At 37.6% G+C, this 17,644-nt stretch overlaps 1 protein-coding gene across 8 annotated transcripts in view; it reads left to right on the top strand.

The window, feature by feature from the left end:
- The window catches only part of MPP7 (MAGUK p55 scaffold protein 7), a 156,781-nt gene that overhangs the window by 85,960 nt on the left and 53,177 nt on the right, over nt 1–17,644 (top strand). For 7 of the 8 annotated variants that reach the window (XM_069777773.1, XM_069777765.1, XM_069777727.1 and 4 more), the window contains 2 exons: nt 1,518–1,595; nt 6,138–6,218. In XM_069777773.1, the coding sequence (XP_069633874.1) occupies nt 1,518–1,595; nt 6,138–6,218 (159 nt within the window). Of the gene's footprint in view, nt 1–1,517; nt 1,730–6,137; nt 6,219–17,644 lie in introns of those variants that run through there. The other variant, XM_069777778.1, reaches the window with a different exon arrangement.

The following is a 17,644-nucleotide window of genomic DNA, read 5'->3' as shown; positions in this document are numbered from 1 at the left end:
CTTCAAAGAACCTATAGTCTAAATGAGTAAAAGCAGACGTGGACTTAGAAAGTGTTATGAAGCACAGCAGAAGACAGGAAAAAATGGCAAGCACAAGCGTCGTTGATGTGGCATTATCTTGTTATGGGTGTAGTTGTTAGGAGTTCAGTTTAAATTCAGAAGAAGCGGCTGGGGAGAAGGCTGAAGGAGTCCTGGGCAATGAGAGGAGTGAGTGCTGCTGGGGATAAAAGTAAGTGGGGAAAAGCAAATGTGGAAGAGGGGGGAAGGCTAGAGGGAACGCTGCAAACCAGATATGATCCAGTGGGCTCCAAACATTTTCAGTGTGCAAAGACCACTGGCTTGGCTGCTCTTTAAAGCTGTCCTTCCTGCCTGGTGTCTGTCCCGTTCCTCCCCCAGCAGCACACCAGGGAGGGGTAGGGTATCATTGGGGTTCCTGTACCCCAAGGACACAAGGGGCTCCTCAGTCAAGTTCTGTGCCCTGCGGCCTCTGCGAGACCTCGTCTTCCCCTCCTTGCCAAGCACAGAAGTCCCCGATTTAGCTCCTTCTGCAACTCCTCCAACCATCTGGAGTCCATGCCTCCTTCAGAGCAGTGGAACTAAAGTAGAAATCTAAGAATGGGGTTTGTTTGCATCAGTTCAAACTACTGTTGTCTTCTTTATTTAAATTTTAATTAATACTTGTACATTTGGGTATCTTCAGGAAAATAATGTAAACACAATTGAATGTTTAATATAGTACTTTATGCCATCCTGAAGTAACTTTTAACAAACTTGTTAGAAGCTTTAAAATATTTTGGCTCTTTAAAGCTTTCACACTGGAAAAATCTAAGTATTGAAATGCATAACTTACGGAGGAGGGAAGATGCTAGATATTGAAATGATGGTGTATCTTTTCCCCTTTTGAAAGAAACCAAAGCACACTGCATTTTTAATGTTGATAACTCCCCATTAAAAACTTTAAATGCTCCTAAATGACTTTAACTTGCTGAAGGACTGCCTTTTTCTTTCAGATGTGTTAGAATTCATATTAGCACTACTTTGCCCTTGTTTCTGAATTATTTTAATGACGGCAGCCGCTCCACCAAGCTGTCTGTCAAGATGTGGGTGGCAGGCTATTATTTCACTTCATAAATCATAATTTACAGGGTTTTTTATATCCATCTTGGGGATAAACACTTTATGCTTTGTGTTTTCAGCAGCAATATAAAATGTAATTGATACTTAAAGCAATATGTTAGAAATATGGACAGAGAAAGCCAGGAGAGAAAAATCACAAATGTTTAGTTTTTCTGTGGATTGGTCTACATACTGAGCATTTTTTCCATCTGATTTCATATTCTTAGCACTTCAACAGAGGATGATGATGAATTACATTTACATGATTGCTGCCTGTAGGTTACTATAAGGATGTTTCTTTAGTTATAGACACTCAACAGATCAGTTATCTCAACAGGGTCATTTTGTACAGTTTCTCATGCTGCTAAATAAACTTATCGCTTTGTGCTATTGTCTTCCAGATTCATGAAAAACTGCATTATTATGAAAAACAGAACCCAGTGCCCATACTCCACGGTGCAGCAGCCTTGGCAGATGATGTAAGTGTCCCCTGCTGAGATCACTGGTACCAAGTCTCCCAAAAAACTGTCTGCAAGCAGAACTCCTCATAGCACAAACATATGAATGTAATCCTGTGAGCTGAAATCATAAGAAGCTGCAAATGTTTCCAAAGGTGCTGTCATCACCAGGCTTGTTGCTGATATTACTTTGATTTTTATTCACTTGACTGTTATAAAAACATTGCATCTAGATAGCCTCTTGTTCTGCTTTACTAACTACGTAATAGAAATTACAGGTTGGAACTCTACTGGGAGGGGAAAAGCTGTCAACTATTAGTGTTTTGTGAAAGTCACAGACAAGAGGAATGCTTTGGAAAAATAAAGACAAATGAGATAGCAGCACTGCTGACAGAACATGAAAAATGACAGATAATACTACAGAAATGAAGCATATGAAATGCCTAGGAAGGAGGCTTGTTAAAAAAAATCAAAAACTATTTAAGAAAAAGTACAGTAGTGATTTATTGATATTGGAGCTTTCCAAATTACCTTCATAACCAAAAAATAAATTGTAAAAGTGGTCGGCATTGATGGAGTAGTTAATTTCCTGTTACTATAATTTTTATTTTAAAGAAAAAAATCCAACCTGCCATTTCTTGCTATTTGGTTAGTTCTAGGATTCAGATGAATTGTGCACACACCTGTGTAAACTATGACTGAACCTAAGGTAGGCCAGGATAGAGAAATGTTTAATAACCTGTGGTTTAGGTGAAATCCAGAAATCTTTGTTGCAATTGATGATCTCAGGTTGTTTTTTGGAAAAGGCAATATGTATTAGGATCCATTTCAAATACAGCATGTTTGAAACTTCACATACTTTATAGATGTGTTAAAATCTTAACTATCTTTTTATATAATTAATAGCTTTTGATTTTTAAATTTGACAAATGGTTAGATGTTGTGAATTGAGAATGGTAACATTTTAACAAAAAAATAAATTAAACATATTTTAAGTCTATTGAAAAAAGGATATAATGTAATTTAATCATGTTTCAGTAGGAGGAGAGCTATATCCTGTAACATACCAAATATAATAATGCATTAGCTTTGACATCAGGCATATATTAGTAATATTTTTTTAACCTTCAAGTAGCTTTGAATGATGTTGATAGTAATTTTGAAAATTAGAAAGCTGGTTGAAATTCTCTTCATTAAGTTCTTGGTGACATATTAATAATCCTTGTTAACATTTGTGTTATGGATCTCTGGGCTAAAATTCTTAATAAGAATAATTTCTTATTTTTGGATGCAAAACTTAGTTCTTGATATTTTCAGAAATGCTGAGCAATCTCATTCTTTGTTCAGCCCCATTTAAAATGTATAGTTTTGGAAATCCCCAAATTAAAGTACTCTGTCACTCCTCAGTTGAGAGAGGTCAGGGTTTTTAACCCTATGAATGTATTACTATGTATATATGGTAGTATTTTCAAAATGTACATATGTTGGGACATGAGTGTCTCTAGGCATCTGCCTACTTTTTAAGCACAGCTTCTTTTTAAAGATCCTCTTGCTGGTTCTTCATTTTTGCTTATGTGTAGCTGAACAGCTGGTTTTATGGGCACTGTCCCATAGAATAAAGATGTCCTTTGGCAGCTGAAGTCAGGCTAACACACTGCAGGATTTTCTGTGTTTCAGTAGTTATCAGCAAACTTTGAGGAAGGTAATTTGCATGCAGTGGGTTTTGTAACTCCAAAACCCATGAAGTTCCAGGATTAAAGTGCTATTCAATTTTTGGCACATTTGTCTGACTAGCTGTCAGCTTCAGGGATTTAAGAGCATGTTGGTGATATAAAACACACTTTTATTTCAATAGGTTTTAAATTAATGTTTTGTCTTCCTAGTGATAGTAACTGTTCTATAGTCAAACAAAGGAGATATTCTTATTAGCAAGTGAATATTTCCTGTTTGATTTAAAACCCAAATTTGAGGTGCTGCTAACATAACTAAAAACTGTTCAAGGAGTGTGGTTTTATTCTTGTGTTATTTTTTAAAGCTATTTTAGAGGTAACAATAGTGGTGAGGCTTCTTTTCTAAACATTTTCATTTTCCTAGCTGCCATACCTTCTCTCTCTTCATCCCCAGTGACTTTTAGGCTGAATTTCCCATCAGAGATTCTGTTTGCCTCTTATTCTGGAGCAGCAGTGTCTGATGTAGGACTCTTGCTTTCATGCAAATGTTCTAAACATTGCTTGCAGTATAGGTATGTACAGCAAATAAGGCCTCTAGGTTATTAGAAAGGCTGTTCTGGCAAAAAAAGTTTCTGAACTTTCTCAAGAAGCTTTAAACCCCCAGGCCCCACTGGTCCTCATCTCGCCCGCCTCACCCCACATCTGCCCCTCTCCCCTGGTTTGTCTTCCCCTCCCTATAGTGGCAGCTCTTCATAAAGAACTTGGTGAAATGTTATGGTTCCCTCAACAGAGAATCGTAGAAGAGGTTCTCAGACAGCTTTTCCGGCAGTCTTTGGCATAGGTGGTGATTCGCACAGTATCAGTGTGCCCAAGGTATTTCACATAGTTTGTTCTTCTGCTGGTAGCTGTCACAAATCTCAGCACTTCAAAAACTGCTAAAAATCTGGTCCAAAACTCGTAGAAGCACAACAAGCAGCTCTGGTGCTGTTTGCTAATCTGGGAACATGGCTTTGTCGTCCTCCTCCTCTATCAATCTTTGTCTTCCTCCTCCTCTTCCATTATGGGGCGTTACATGTGCCTTTAAGACTTTTATGGAAATATTTGGGAAAACCTAGTAAATTATATCAGTGGAAACATTTTAAATTGTTTCATCTCTGAACAAATATTTTCTAAATTATGAGATTTAAAAGTCTATTAAAGCAATAACAAAATATTCTGTTTCTCACTGTTCTAAACCTTATGCACCTGCATTTACATTTGCACCACCAAAGCAAACACCAGTTCTGCTGAAGTTAATAGATGCTTGTGCACAATTCATCTGAGAGAGAAACGCTGAACCAGTCATTCTTACTGAGTGATTACTACTCTTCATCAGTAAAACACGAATGAATAGATTTTATTTTCTAGGTGATGCATAGTATGAGCTAAGGGATGAAAAGAGAACCAAGGGGAACCTGTGTCATATACCTGCTGTCATTCCTATCACAGATTATTTTCAGCTTTGCAGAGCTTTTCCGTAGAACATGCAGGCTAGATTGCAGTCAGAATACCTCAATACTTGTCTTTATGTGCCTAAAATATTTCATTCTGACCTTTCCAAAGGAGGTTGTTTTCTAATCTTTCAGTATTAAGACACAAGTATTGTTAAGATTAGCATTGATGTATTTGATGGACGTTTTTATCTATGAATTATAGTTAAAAGGCTGTGGACTGTAGGTGATTAATTTTTCTTCTAGTCCTGTTACCCCTCTATTAATTTGAAGGTTAAAAAAAAATACTAAAATCATGTCTGATGTCTATAATTGCTTCTAGAATTAGTCTATTATATATAATTATGCAAAATATACTTCTATCTATTTATCTTGAAAATTTATACAAAATGAAAGTACAAATTTAGAATTAGGCCAGACGAATAAAATTACTTGCTGCAAATAACCAATCTTTTTTTGAGACATTTTTATGATACTGATTTAGTGCAAAGAAAATAAGTGATTATCTGAAATCACATTTTGGATTACGAGCCATGTAGCTTCAGAATTTTAAACTAAAGTTCAGTGTTGTGAAATATGTTTTAGCTTTTCCTTCTTCTGGAAAAATAGTTCAAGTCTGAAATCCTGCAGTAAAATATGCCTCTTGAGTCCAAATTAGTTGAGAATGTCGTGATAAGAAAAACTCAAGACATGAGCCAAATAGCCGTGGGATTAAACGTTAGACTGCTGCTCTATTGTTCACCAAGCCACAATTTTGTAGTATAACCAAACATAAATTACTGATCTTGTTGTTAGGATGTAGTTTGTGCATTTTAGGGGCTTGAATTGTTGATGACCTGTTATAAATGATATTATGATTAACCCGCTTCACATTTAACAAGCTCTTTCCAGTGTATGTGTAAACATAATAAAAGGTTCAGATTGCTTGCACTGTAGGGGCACTTTGCTTTCTTATCCCAGTCCTAAACAGCACAGCTACTGTGGGTTTTTGGAAGCAGTGTGGATTTCACCACCTCATTCAAAACTATTTTTTATAGACAGTGTCAAAGTTTGATCCAGTCATTTTTACAAGCAGTCCTTTGTCTGCACGCAAAGGACTATTCACTTAAATGAAGTGCTGGGATTTGCCCCCATTGCTATAAATCAGAATGTGATCTGGCTGCACCCTTGCCAGAAATGATTACTTGTGTTAAACTGAGCCAAAAGGCCTGGCTTAAATCTGGTCCACCGAGGGCCAGAAAAAGAAGCGTGGTGATTGATGGTGTTTTTCTTCATGCTGGCTTCTGTTTGAACACACTGGAAAGTAATAACCTTGAACAAGATAGATTCTGGGTTCTCACTGATGCACTGGGTAAAACAACGCTTTGCTAATGGTCTTTGTGTCGATTCCATCTCCCACCCAGCTGGCTGAGGAGCTGCAGAGCAAGCCACTGAGCAGTGAGATCAGAGAACTGTTGAAACTCCTCTCAAAACCCAATCTCAAGGTGAGGATGTGTTGCACCTGCAGAGTGCTTTCTGCATGGGTGTCTGCATCTGCTTCCCTGGGCTGTGAGGGAGTTTGTCTGCTTTAATGAATATGTGTGCTTTTAAGAGAAGTCGCAATGTTAATCGGAAATACCTGTTATGAAGAGACATGTTTAATGTTGCCCGTAAATTATTATGCTGTAACTGATATTTATAAAAGGAATTCAGTGGAAAGCCATTGATATTTACAGAGGATATTCCAAAAAGTAGATACAAGATTTTTTTTTTTGTCTTTTGCTAACTTTTATTGCATGTGCTTAATAAATTTATTACAAATGTGCTTTTACTAAAAGGTTTTCAGTCATACTATTGATTTAATTGCACCGTGCATAAGTAGCGCAACCTGGTACTTTCAACAAAATTCCTGATGGATATTATTTAAAAAAAAAAATCTAATTTTGAAAACTTTCTGCAAAACTCCTGGGGTTCTCTGTGGTGCTTTTGGGGAAATTGATACCTTTTTTCTGACAGTAGGCTATAGAACCATTGCATCACTCAGGTTGGAAGGAGGTTGTCTAGTCCAATTTGTTGCTCAAAGCAGAGTCAACACTGAGTTCAGAGCAGCTTGCTCAGGGCTTTCTCCCACCAGATCTTTAAAATGCCTGGGAACAGACATTCCACACACGCTCTGTGCAGCCTCTTCCAATTCCTAATTATCCTCCTAGTAAAAACTGGTTTTCTTATATCCAGTCAGAACCTTCCCTGTGTATCATTGTTAATGCACACTATCACATTATTTTTCCACTCTAAAGAGAAGGAAGACCTTAGTGCTGTAGATGCATATTGCAATGGTAATTAAATGCAGCAGTTGATAAGTTTAGAGGAAAACTGTAGAGTGGAAAGGAGCCCTTTTTAAGACAGCTGCTTCTTTGTAGTCCCTTTAAAACACTGATCTCAAAACCTCAGACCCTATTATATCTTCAAAGTGCTACAAAATTTTAAAGATCAATTATGCCTCCTTTTTAAAGATTTTTGCACAGTTGGTTATTCCATAGTTTGCAAAGTGACAAACTTTTTCTCTGAATGGATAAGCAATGCCAATGGCATATTACAAGAGGAACTGTTGGTGCATCAAATTGCAGAGATCCTGAGCTTCACTGTAGGTATTTCCTTAGTGACTGTCCATGTGTGTTTCATACTTCTGAAGCTTTAGTGGATTGAGCCTGAAGACAGCTTGTTTGCCACAACTGCATCTCTCCCTCTCCCTTTCTTGCTTTCTCTTTCTCTCCCCACCCCCAACCTCCTCCCTCTCCCTCTCCCTCCTTTGGAAGCAGTTAAATGCAATGTGATAATCTTAGTGGAATTTCAGGGAAACAAGTGCCTTACCCCCAGCGTGACTGAACAACTGCAGTAACTTAGCAAATGTCTGTCTTGGCTGCAGGGGGAGATGGCCAGCTGTAGGGTACCAAGCCTTTTGCACGGCCAGACTGCCTAATCCTGCAGAAGGGTGCATGTTTCCCTGCCCTGCATAGCTCGCAGGTGTTTGTGTGAGTTAGGGGAAAGAACTGACAGTATGCGTGACACTTTTGCCTATCCATTATCTTCTCCATTTGCCATCTCATGGCAAGCATGCCTGGGGGAGGTGGTAAATTATCACTGCTCCCTCCTCCATCACATTGACCAGGCGAGTGTACTGCATTCGGTCAGAGGCTGTTTCAGTTGAGATTCTTCTGTGGATTTCCCCTGCTCTGTCTTGGGCAGAAAAGGAAAGGAAGTAAGTTGCTGGGACTATTTCCAGTTCTGCCCCAGAGATGCCCTTGAGTCTGTTCAGCTGTATCTGAGCTTATGCTGTACATTGCATAAGATTTTCTAGCCTTTCACTATTAGGTTGATGGCTGGAGAGGGTTTGTTTCTTTCCTTCTAGATTCCTGGGGCAAAATGATGTCTAGAAAAACTCTTTCCCTCACATCTGAAATTACTTGGGATAATTGATTTGTCTTTCCCAATGATGTTGCATAGGCTTTATCTAAGAACTTGTATATGCCTTAATTTGGGATTGACTTAAACTGACTGTATGTTATTCTGAGGGGGAAACTTTCCTCTCCTGATCTGGCTTATAACTGCAGTGTTAGCTGGAGCCAGCAGGAGAGCTTCCACTTTCCTTACAGCTCTGCTCTAATGTTCATGGCACGATGAAGGATGGTTAGGATTAGTTTACTGCACTATATCACTACTCCACAAGTTTGGTGGTGTAAATGGACAGGACTAGCAAGGTGATTATAACTTCGCAGGTTTGGTTAACATGCCAAAAAAGGCTGGGAGAGGTTTCCACCAACTGTCTGATTAGACGACTATTTCTATGTTTTCCTTTTGTGTTACAAAATTGTTTTGTTGAATATATTTCTAAGTGTTTGCTTCTGATGAGTAAAGCTTTGACAAGTTTGTGGTGTTCATGGTTTTCATCCATAGAGAAATGTTTTAAAGAAGAAAATAATTTCTCTGAGGCAGTTATATTTATCAGACCTGAGATTTTCAAAATGTCCTAAAAGACATTCCAAGGTTTTGTGAGGTGCATTTTCTTTTGGAAAAAAATAAATCGGGCATTTCTAGTCTTTTAAAAACTGGATGCAGTATCCAGTTACACTGAGTGTTTTTTTTCCTGCTCTAAAATGTAGCAACCTTTACCATAATTAAATGAACTAATAATGGTTGTGGTTTATCTTTTCTGATTAAAGCAGAACTCTGGAAGTAGAACAGAGCACGTAGCTCTGGGAAATCAAGTGGATTTGTTTCTCTGTGTGTGAGATACTGCATTTGCATTCTAGATTTAAAATATAATTGCAGAGTCCCATGGATGCAGGCCACCCACATCTATTGTTTTTAACTTCCAGTGTTGAATAAAGACTTACAGTTTACATTCCGTAATCCTGTTATACCTTGTTAAAGATATCAACAAGTAGAACAGTATTTCCATACCTGAGAACCCAAAGCCAGTTGAATGCGTTATTTGTTTTTTAAGCAGACTAGAAATTAGCTCTTTGAAACGTATCTTGTTATCTCTCATTCAGAAAGCCTAAGTACAGCAATGTGTATCTTCAGCCCTTCTCCATCATAACCACAAGTGTGCAATCAAATGTTTGCTATCAGTTGAGGAAGATAACTGTTAATAAACGCTTACACTTCCAGGGTATACGTATGCAAGTTTAAAAGGTCTGCTGAGTTGGCTGTTAAAAAACAGCTTAAGAGTTTAACATGTCAGAGTTAGGATGATGGTAAGTAACCAGAACTAGATGTACTGAAACTTATATTGCTGTGCTTGGGTTTTTTAAAGCTGTGAGGTATGTGGAGATTTTGTTTGGTTGGGTTTATTAAGTTGCAATAAAATATATACCTTAAAGATACAAAGCATAAAGATATATAGATTCACGGTCAGGCCAGGCCAGCCGGCGGGCGGTGCTGCGTGGCTCTAGTCTGAATGGTGTTTGGACCTAAGCGAGGACATGCTTGGGTGATTTGAAATGCCGGCTGGTCAGGCTTGGATCCGCCTGCCGTAGCTCTCTGTAAACATATTTTAGACTTCTGAAAGTGAAATTTCTGTCTCCCACTGCTGTCCACGTTTCCCGGGTGTTGTAGCAGCAGCAGTCACCGACGGTTTCTGCGTTGCCGTGGGACAGGCTGTGGGTAGCCTGTGTGCTGGCAGCATCACCAGGTCTTCCCCTTTCCTGCTCCGGTCCCACAAGGCAGACAAGAGCTTGATACACCTGCACAAAACTTGCTAAGTGCAGACCCTGCCTGCTGGCCTTTCTTCTGAGGGGTGTTTAGACTGTTTTTTAAGCCTTTCTATTTGTTCAATGTAGACGCTGGCGCTTTAAGTTAATTGCATATTAGATAATCTGTGTAGTGCTACCACTGTTTCCATTATAAGTGTTAGCTAGTGTGGTATGTCTGTTATAACCTCACATGAACAAGGAATGGAGGGAGGACTGTGGTGCTGTGTAGAAGGTTTTATTCCATATAATTCAGGCTAACGGGCTGTATTTGAAGGTGGTAATTCCTGGTCTGTGTGGGACCCACTCCTGGATTTTTCCTCAGTTCCTGGAATGACTTTTTAAGACTTTTATAATTCCTGAGGTGTAACCATGAATTAGATTATTTTTAACCCTATTTCAAGCTTACTTTGCTTATTTTATGGAGGAAGCATTTAGAAGATGGTTTGTGTTTTCATGCAGTTTGGGTTTTACATTCCAATTTTGTTCATGGATTTACATTTACATTGAAGTTATATGATTTATATGTATTTGAGTGAAACACAATGAGGAACTTATGTAATACACTATTCTCCATGTGTAAAAGAAAGGAAGAAATGTCCCTTAGCTTCCTTGTCTAATGACAACACTAAAGTTACTTAATGTGCATTGTAAATACGCAACATATGAAGCTTGACATAACACTTGTCGTGGTTTAACCCCAGCCAGCAACTAAGCACCACTCAGCTGCTCGCTTGCTCCCCCCTGGCCCCCGTGGGATGGGGGAGAGAATCGGAAAGAAGAAGGTAAAACTCGTGGGTTGAGATAAGAACAATTTAATAGAACTGAACGGAAGAAACTAATAATGAGAATAATAACAATGATAAAATTACAACAATAATAAAAGAATGGGAATACACAAAACAAGTGAGGTACAATGCAGTTGCTCACCACTCACCAACTGATGCCCAGTTAGTTCCCGAGCAGCAATCTACCCAGGCCAACTACCCCCCAGTTTATATACTGGACATGACGTCACATGGTATGGAATACCCCTTTGGCCAGTCTGGGTCAGCTGCCCTGGCTGTGTCCCCTCCCCACTTCTTGTGCCCCTCCAGCCTTCTTGGTGGCTGGGCATGAGAAGCTGAAAAATCCTTGACTTAGTCTAAACACTACTTAGCAACAGCTGAAAACATTGGTGTGTTATCAACATTCTTCTCATACTGAACCCAAAACATAGCACTGTACCAGCTACTAGAACGAAAATTAACTCTATCCCAGCCAAAACCAGGACAATGCTAAACATCTCTCTTACAGGAGGCTTAATTGTTTTTATATTTTCTATAACATGAAGACTAGAATATATAGTGGGGATATACATGAGGAAATGATGTTTCTGATTTAAGAGAGGACACTCCTGTGTGTGCTTTTGTAAAAAATATGAATAATAGCATAAAGAAATAAGTATTCTCAGCTTTAATGGTTTATAATTTGGAGAAATTTAAGGAACTTATGTGACAGAAAACAGAATGTATGTGAAGATGGGAGTTGTACAGAATTTTGAAAATAATGACAAAGATTTTTAAAATTATGATGCATCAGGTAGGCACCGGTGCAATTGAGAGAGGTGTCTTTATAGCGCAATTTGGCTTTTTATGAATCTGGAAGTATTGCTATTGTCTGAGAGCACTGCACTTTTTTTTTAAATTAGCTACATTATCTAGAGACAAAATATTTTTCATTGTTATGCAGTTGTATAAATTGGAATATATAATTGGAAGACTAAGATTCAAGATGTTAACACAAAATGTATCTAAAAGGGAATTTAATTCTGGATTTTTAATGCACATGTTACAAGTTAGCAAAATGGTCTTATCTGTCAGTAGGGACTCAAATGGGAAAAAGGGAAGCGGGCAGCAGAGTTACTCTATCAGTGATGGGGCAGAACCCCAGTGACAGGCACTGTAAGAAAGGAGATGTAGTAAATATGACAGATGATCAAACTAAGAATGAAAGACTTTAAAGCTTCCAAATTCTCTTCCACTTTTAATTAAAAAGCTTTCTTGGATAGTAGCTCTCAGTTCCTTTTCTAACAAGCTGGAAAAATCTGTGTTCTTTTGGGGACAGTGCCATAGCTCAGGAGCATAATTGTTATTTATTTTTTAAATTATTTGAAATCTACAAAACTAAAACAATTAACTATAGGAATTACAATTTTAGGCACTTACTTTGTTGGTGTGGCTGTAAACAAAAAAAACTATAAAAAGAATGGACCTCTTTTAGTCCATTGAATGATGTTATCCCAATTATACTATCTTTGAGACAGGCTCAGGTTATATTATTCAGATCTAACTAGCTCTTAACTTCATGTTTATAACAGCAGTTACATTCCTGATCATTACATATTGAAATGAGCAATTTACCATTTGAAGTTAATCCCTATTAGGGTAAATTTAGTGTGTTTTAAATTCATATGAAATATATCCTTTGTGGTCATTGGTATAATGGGCAAAACAATAATTATTTTAAAAGCTTATGCCACTGTGCTAAAACTATTCCGAAGGATGTTTATACCTCTTAAGACCCAGAGGAAATTAAGTTTCTCTAACCTCCTAAGAATGCCAGGGGTGGTTCTGCCTGTTTCAGCAGAGTTTATCTTCTGTTTATGTGTGCTGAAAGGTTTGCCAGCTGCTAGTGTGAAACATAAACCAGGTACCTAAACAAGGGCACAAGGCAGGACTGTGAATGACTTCAGTGCATCATGGTACACAAGAATGTAAAGTATTTGGATCGCTCTGGGCACTGTACCTGTAGCCATAGAGGCAACAAGCAGTGGACATACTTGAAGTATTTTTCTTGGCTTCTCTTTCATTACCGTAGAATGAATAGAATTTTGGAAGTAATTTTAAGATAACTTGCAGAGTGAAGGGAAAACTGCTCTCATGTGACTGGGAATGTTTTCAGATTAATTTATCCATGGACAACTTCAATGTGCTGCTGTTCAGAGAAAATACAGATTCTTTAAGTTGTTTCCGATTTTTTTAAATTGCTTTCAAATGGCAAAGATGCATACACAAAAAATTGTAAATAGGATTTATGCTTGCTGTTTTATTTGCAATTCATTTGAGGAGTGCTTGACTTACAGTTTCACAAAGCATAAACTATTTGCATTTGTGAACATTTTAATCTAATAAGTGCCTCCTTGGCTTTCTTTCAGAATAGAACCATGAGTTAAACAAAACTAAAACTGCAGATAATGAAGCCAGGGCACTTCGTTCTTCATATAAATGTTTCCTACATTTGTTTAGGTTTCTTCAAAAAGAGAAATAGTGCTTCTTTTATCTTGAAGCATACCTTTTATGTTCTGTTTTTCTTGTATTTACTGGGAAGTTTGTTCAATAGCTAAATAAATGCTAGCCTTTATTTGATAAACAACTGCCGATGCCATCATCCCTGCCATCTGAGGCTTACTAGATTTGCACAGTGGCCTAATAGACTGTTCTGATCAAAGTGCTACTTGTTCTCTTAAAAAAACAAAACATTCTAAGCCTTTATCAGCAGAGCCTTGTAAAGCTGCCTTACAGTCACTGGCAAAAATTGACAATGTAATTTACTGTGCAAGAAACAGGAGGCATTTTTCTACAAGAACTTTAACATACAAAGCACTCAAAGGAAATATTGGGCTATAATAATATAAAACAAAATCTGGTTTTGCTTTGAAAAGTTCATGAAGTATTTCTTGTAACATGTAATTAAAAAAAATCTTAATCTAAACTTTGTCTTCTTTCCAATATTTCCTTTGTAATTAGATTTGCTGAGGATTTTCCATCAGGGCTTTTTCATTGAAATATGTGGTTTCTGCAAAGTCAACATTTTCCACTGGAAATTGTTGGGATTTGCCTACAACTGTTCAGGGTTTGCATCTGGAGAACCCAAATACAAATTTCAAGTCAGTTAACATCTGAGCGACATTTGGGCTGTTACTGTATCCCAGACACTTGGAGGATCTTTTGGCCCTGTTCCTTTAGAGACCTATCTTCCCGAATGCGCCAATGTTTTCTGGTTTTGCTCGTGTCCTGGGAGATTATTCTCCTCCTCTTTATGAAATATTCATGCTCGCACATAGTAACACAAACTACAGTATCTGTTCAGGAAGCATAATTTCCCATGATTTATAACTATTTAGTTGTCAGTGGTCTTTGAGGTTTGCTGGTAGGGTGGTTATAAGAGTTGTGCTTTTACATTAAGAGATTTTACTATACAAACTGGTTTAACTTTATTAATAGGGTAAGCTGGAGTACACTGTACTTCATATGTTAACTGAAAAGTTGCCTACATAATCCTCATTTGCGAAATCAGATGCCATTAATTTGTAAATCTGCAAGAGCCTGCTTGATTTTGGATGGTATGCTGTAAAGTATCAGCAGTGAGAGAGAAATATTTATTTTCCCCTTAAGTAACGTATGCAAATTACTGCAACAATAAACAAGGACCACCGCGCTGATTGTTTGATAACGTTGGTCGAAGGATAGCCCATAGATGTTCTGAGCATACCAGCCTTGAAGCTGGGGGAGAGGAGACAGTGCTGGGGAGACTTTTGTTGGCAAGAGAAGGAGATCGTTCTGCCCAGTGTTTCCTGCCTTTGAACTGTTTGCCACTTTGAGAAGCCCTCCATCACGCACTTTGGCAACCTTGTTAGAGGAAAAACAGATTTGATTCTTAACTCTCTTCAGCTTTAAACCTTGAAGTCCTATTTCCATTTCTGCTTGCACCTGTAATTTAAAGGAGGCGTTTATAGAAAACTTTTTTGAGGTGGGGACTGCTGGGAGAATAAGTTGCTGTCTTTATTTTTGGAATGTTCATGTTACTGGAATGGAGTAAGTAAAACAAACATGTAATAGCAAAATAGTCCTTTTAAAAACAGCAAGGAAAGCCTTGATTTTTCACATCTGACAGGCAGAGAAAGTCAGAAAGCAGTCATGGCACTCTCTTAATGTGATAGGAGCTGACAGAACATACATAGAACAATACACAACATATCATAAGCATAGATATAAAGGAGATGAAAGAATATTGCATGAATATATTTAAGTAACAACCATCATGTTAGCCTGGAAATGCTCTCAGGTCTGTCTCGTAATAACTCACCTGATGTCCAACGGACAGCTTGTCTGTCAATCTTCTTAGACATATGGATATGAGAATGCTCGCTAGCAGCCAACATATAACAAACAAAGTGATAGATATAATAAAGAAAAGTGAAGCCAGGCAGATTGGCAGCAGAAAATAAAAGATTTGAAAAGTAAATCAAAGAAATTCTTTGGTTATATATACAGACTTTCCCACATGAGGGAACCAACTCTAACCCATGTAAGAATGTTGAATTGCATACACACAGCTATAGCATTCACATACAGTGCATAAAAGTTGGCAACATTACTAAAGCTGGTGGTTTAGGAGGAGGAAGAAATCACTATGGATAAAATCACATCTCATTCAAGTAGCAATTCTATTCAGCTGGTGAAAATGGAGAAACAGCACAATGCAAAACAAATAGTCCCTTTTTTAGTTGTCATCTTTTTATGCTGCTTGTTCCTTCAGTGGTGCTTTTCCTTTACATTTGCTGGGCCGTATTCTATTTGAACTCTCCATACACTTATTCAACAGTCTGCTCTTTTCTAGTTCATTGATGAATCTTCAATAGTGGTCCAGTATGGTCTTGTAATCATTTTTTTCCCCTTTCTGCATATTCCTGGGTTTCTAGTCAGTGGCAAGACTCTTCCCATGATTATGTAACTTGTAAATCTATAAGTGTCCTTATCACATATTTTAGAAAATTGTAAGCTTTTTTCCTTATACTTGCTATTTTTCTGGCCTTTTTGAAAGAATGTTACTATTTAAGAGGCAGGATTTATTCTACTGCAACACATCTGTTTTAGTATTTTATAATTCTTTAGTTACAACTTCATTAAGTACTTAGAGAAGATTAACTTATATATAATGGTGAAGATAATACTCACTGCAGCTTTTCAGTTCTCTAGAATGATACCTGAATTAAGTGCAATTGATATATAGAAATACTACTTGTAGTGTTCAATATGGGAAAAGCAGGCAAAAGTAATTACCTTAAAAACAATATTTTTGGTTAGGTGTCCATGTACTATGAGTAGTCTGTAGCTGAATTTAAGACTTCCTTATCATAAATGAATACATGTTATTATTTTCTGGAGGAATTGAGTATATCCAGATTCTTCTAACCTCATGGATCAGTAGATGTTTTTATTTTCTTTTTAAGACTTTAGACATCATGCTGCTGTCAAATAAAGCCTGGGTCCTTTCTAAAAGACACTTTTTCAGAAAGGGCAACTGCAACCTCAGCTTTTACTTTTCTTTAGTTTATATTTTCACTTGATTTCTTTGGGGGGTGAGGGGGTCTTCAGGTGGTTTTCAACCAAGAAAAGATGCATGCTGCCACTGTAGATCCTTAATATTGGTCAGGATGCTGCCACTTCTTCAAAAAAGGAATCGATCAAGGATTGCCAAGATATTGGAAGAGTGCTCCTGTCTCGGCATTTTCCACTCTGAAAACCATCTATTTGTGCTCTTGGAAGTTACTTAAATAGGGCTTAAAGTATTCAAGAACACTTTGGCTACATGAATCGCATTGTGAATGTAAGAGACTTTGTTCAGATTCTTCACTATTGACCTAAAATCAGAGCTTACTCTGCCATTATCCACAACTGAGGAAAATGTAGGGCTGTCATCTGGAAGAATATTAACACCTTTACCAGATGACACGGATGGGCTGCGTGTTTCTGTGAACACTAATAGTTCGGCTTTGGAAGCGTCTCGCGGGGCTGCAAACAATGAGCCAGAGGAAACAGGAGTCTGAAGATGCAGAAAGTTCACTTTTCTGTTGGCTATTGCCGTCTGGCTACCAGCTGCAGGTAAACGCATCAGTTCAGATTGGTGAATCTGAAATCAAGAAACTGCATTTTCAGGCAAGGAAATTACTCTTTTGTGAAAGGAAGTTCATATAGACATGAATAAAGTCCACCATAGTAAAGAGGAAAAAGTAATATATACTGAATATTGATCCAAATGAGACGTTGCTATGCTAAGAACATTAATATATGGTGGATATTAACACAAACCCACACATGTACTGTTTGTGTTTTACGTATTTTGAATCACTACTGTGACCCAGCTGCACCAAAGTCAAATTGGAAGAGAAGGGGATTTAATTGCCAGCTGGACAAGCTTGAACTAGAGGGCAGCTCTGGTTTAAGTATAGATGGGATGGTTGCGAGCACGGAATGTTTTTTCTCTTTTGTACATACCTAACTGTTGTCTTCTCACACAATATATCATTTCTAGTGAATTTATAGAGAATATATAGGAAAACTATGATATTTGAAGGATGGAAAGAAGTAAATTAACCCTGATTTTTTTTTTTTCCCCATGAATCGGTGCACCCATTGGTTTCCTGATTACAAACTGAAAATCATGCTTAATTTAAAGGACATTTTTTCATTTTTCATACCATTACTGTCAAAGATTTTTTGCTTATGTCAAATGAATACAGTAAATGATTTTCAGTAGCAAAACGTGTTCATTTCTTTGGAAGTTAACTGATTTCTTTATGTACTGTACGTATTTAACTTGGGAATTTTATTCAGAACAAAAAAATCTCAGATTTC

Source organism: Haliaeetus albicilla, chromosome 2 (assembly GCF_947461875.1).
Source record: "Haliaeetus albicilla chromosome 2, bHalAlb1.1, whole genome shotgun sequence".
In the NCBI taxonomy this organism is placed as follows: domain Eukaryota; kingdom Metazoa; phylum Chordata; class Aves; order Accipitriformes; family Accipitridae; genus Haliaeetus; species Haliaeetus albicilla.
The sequence above is the reverse complement of the archived record's forward strand: the minus strand, read 5'-3'. Positions and strand labels throughout refer to the sequence as shown.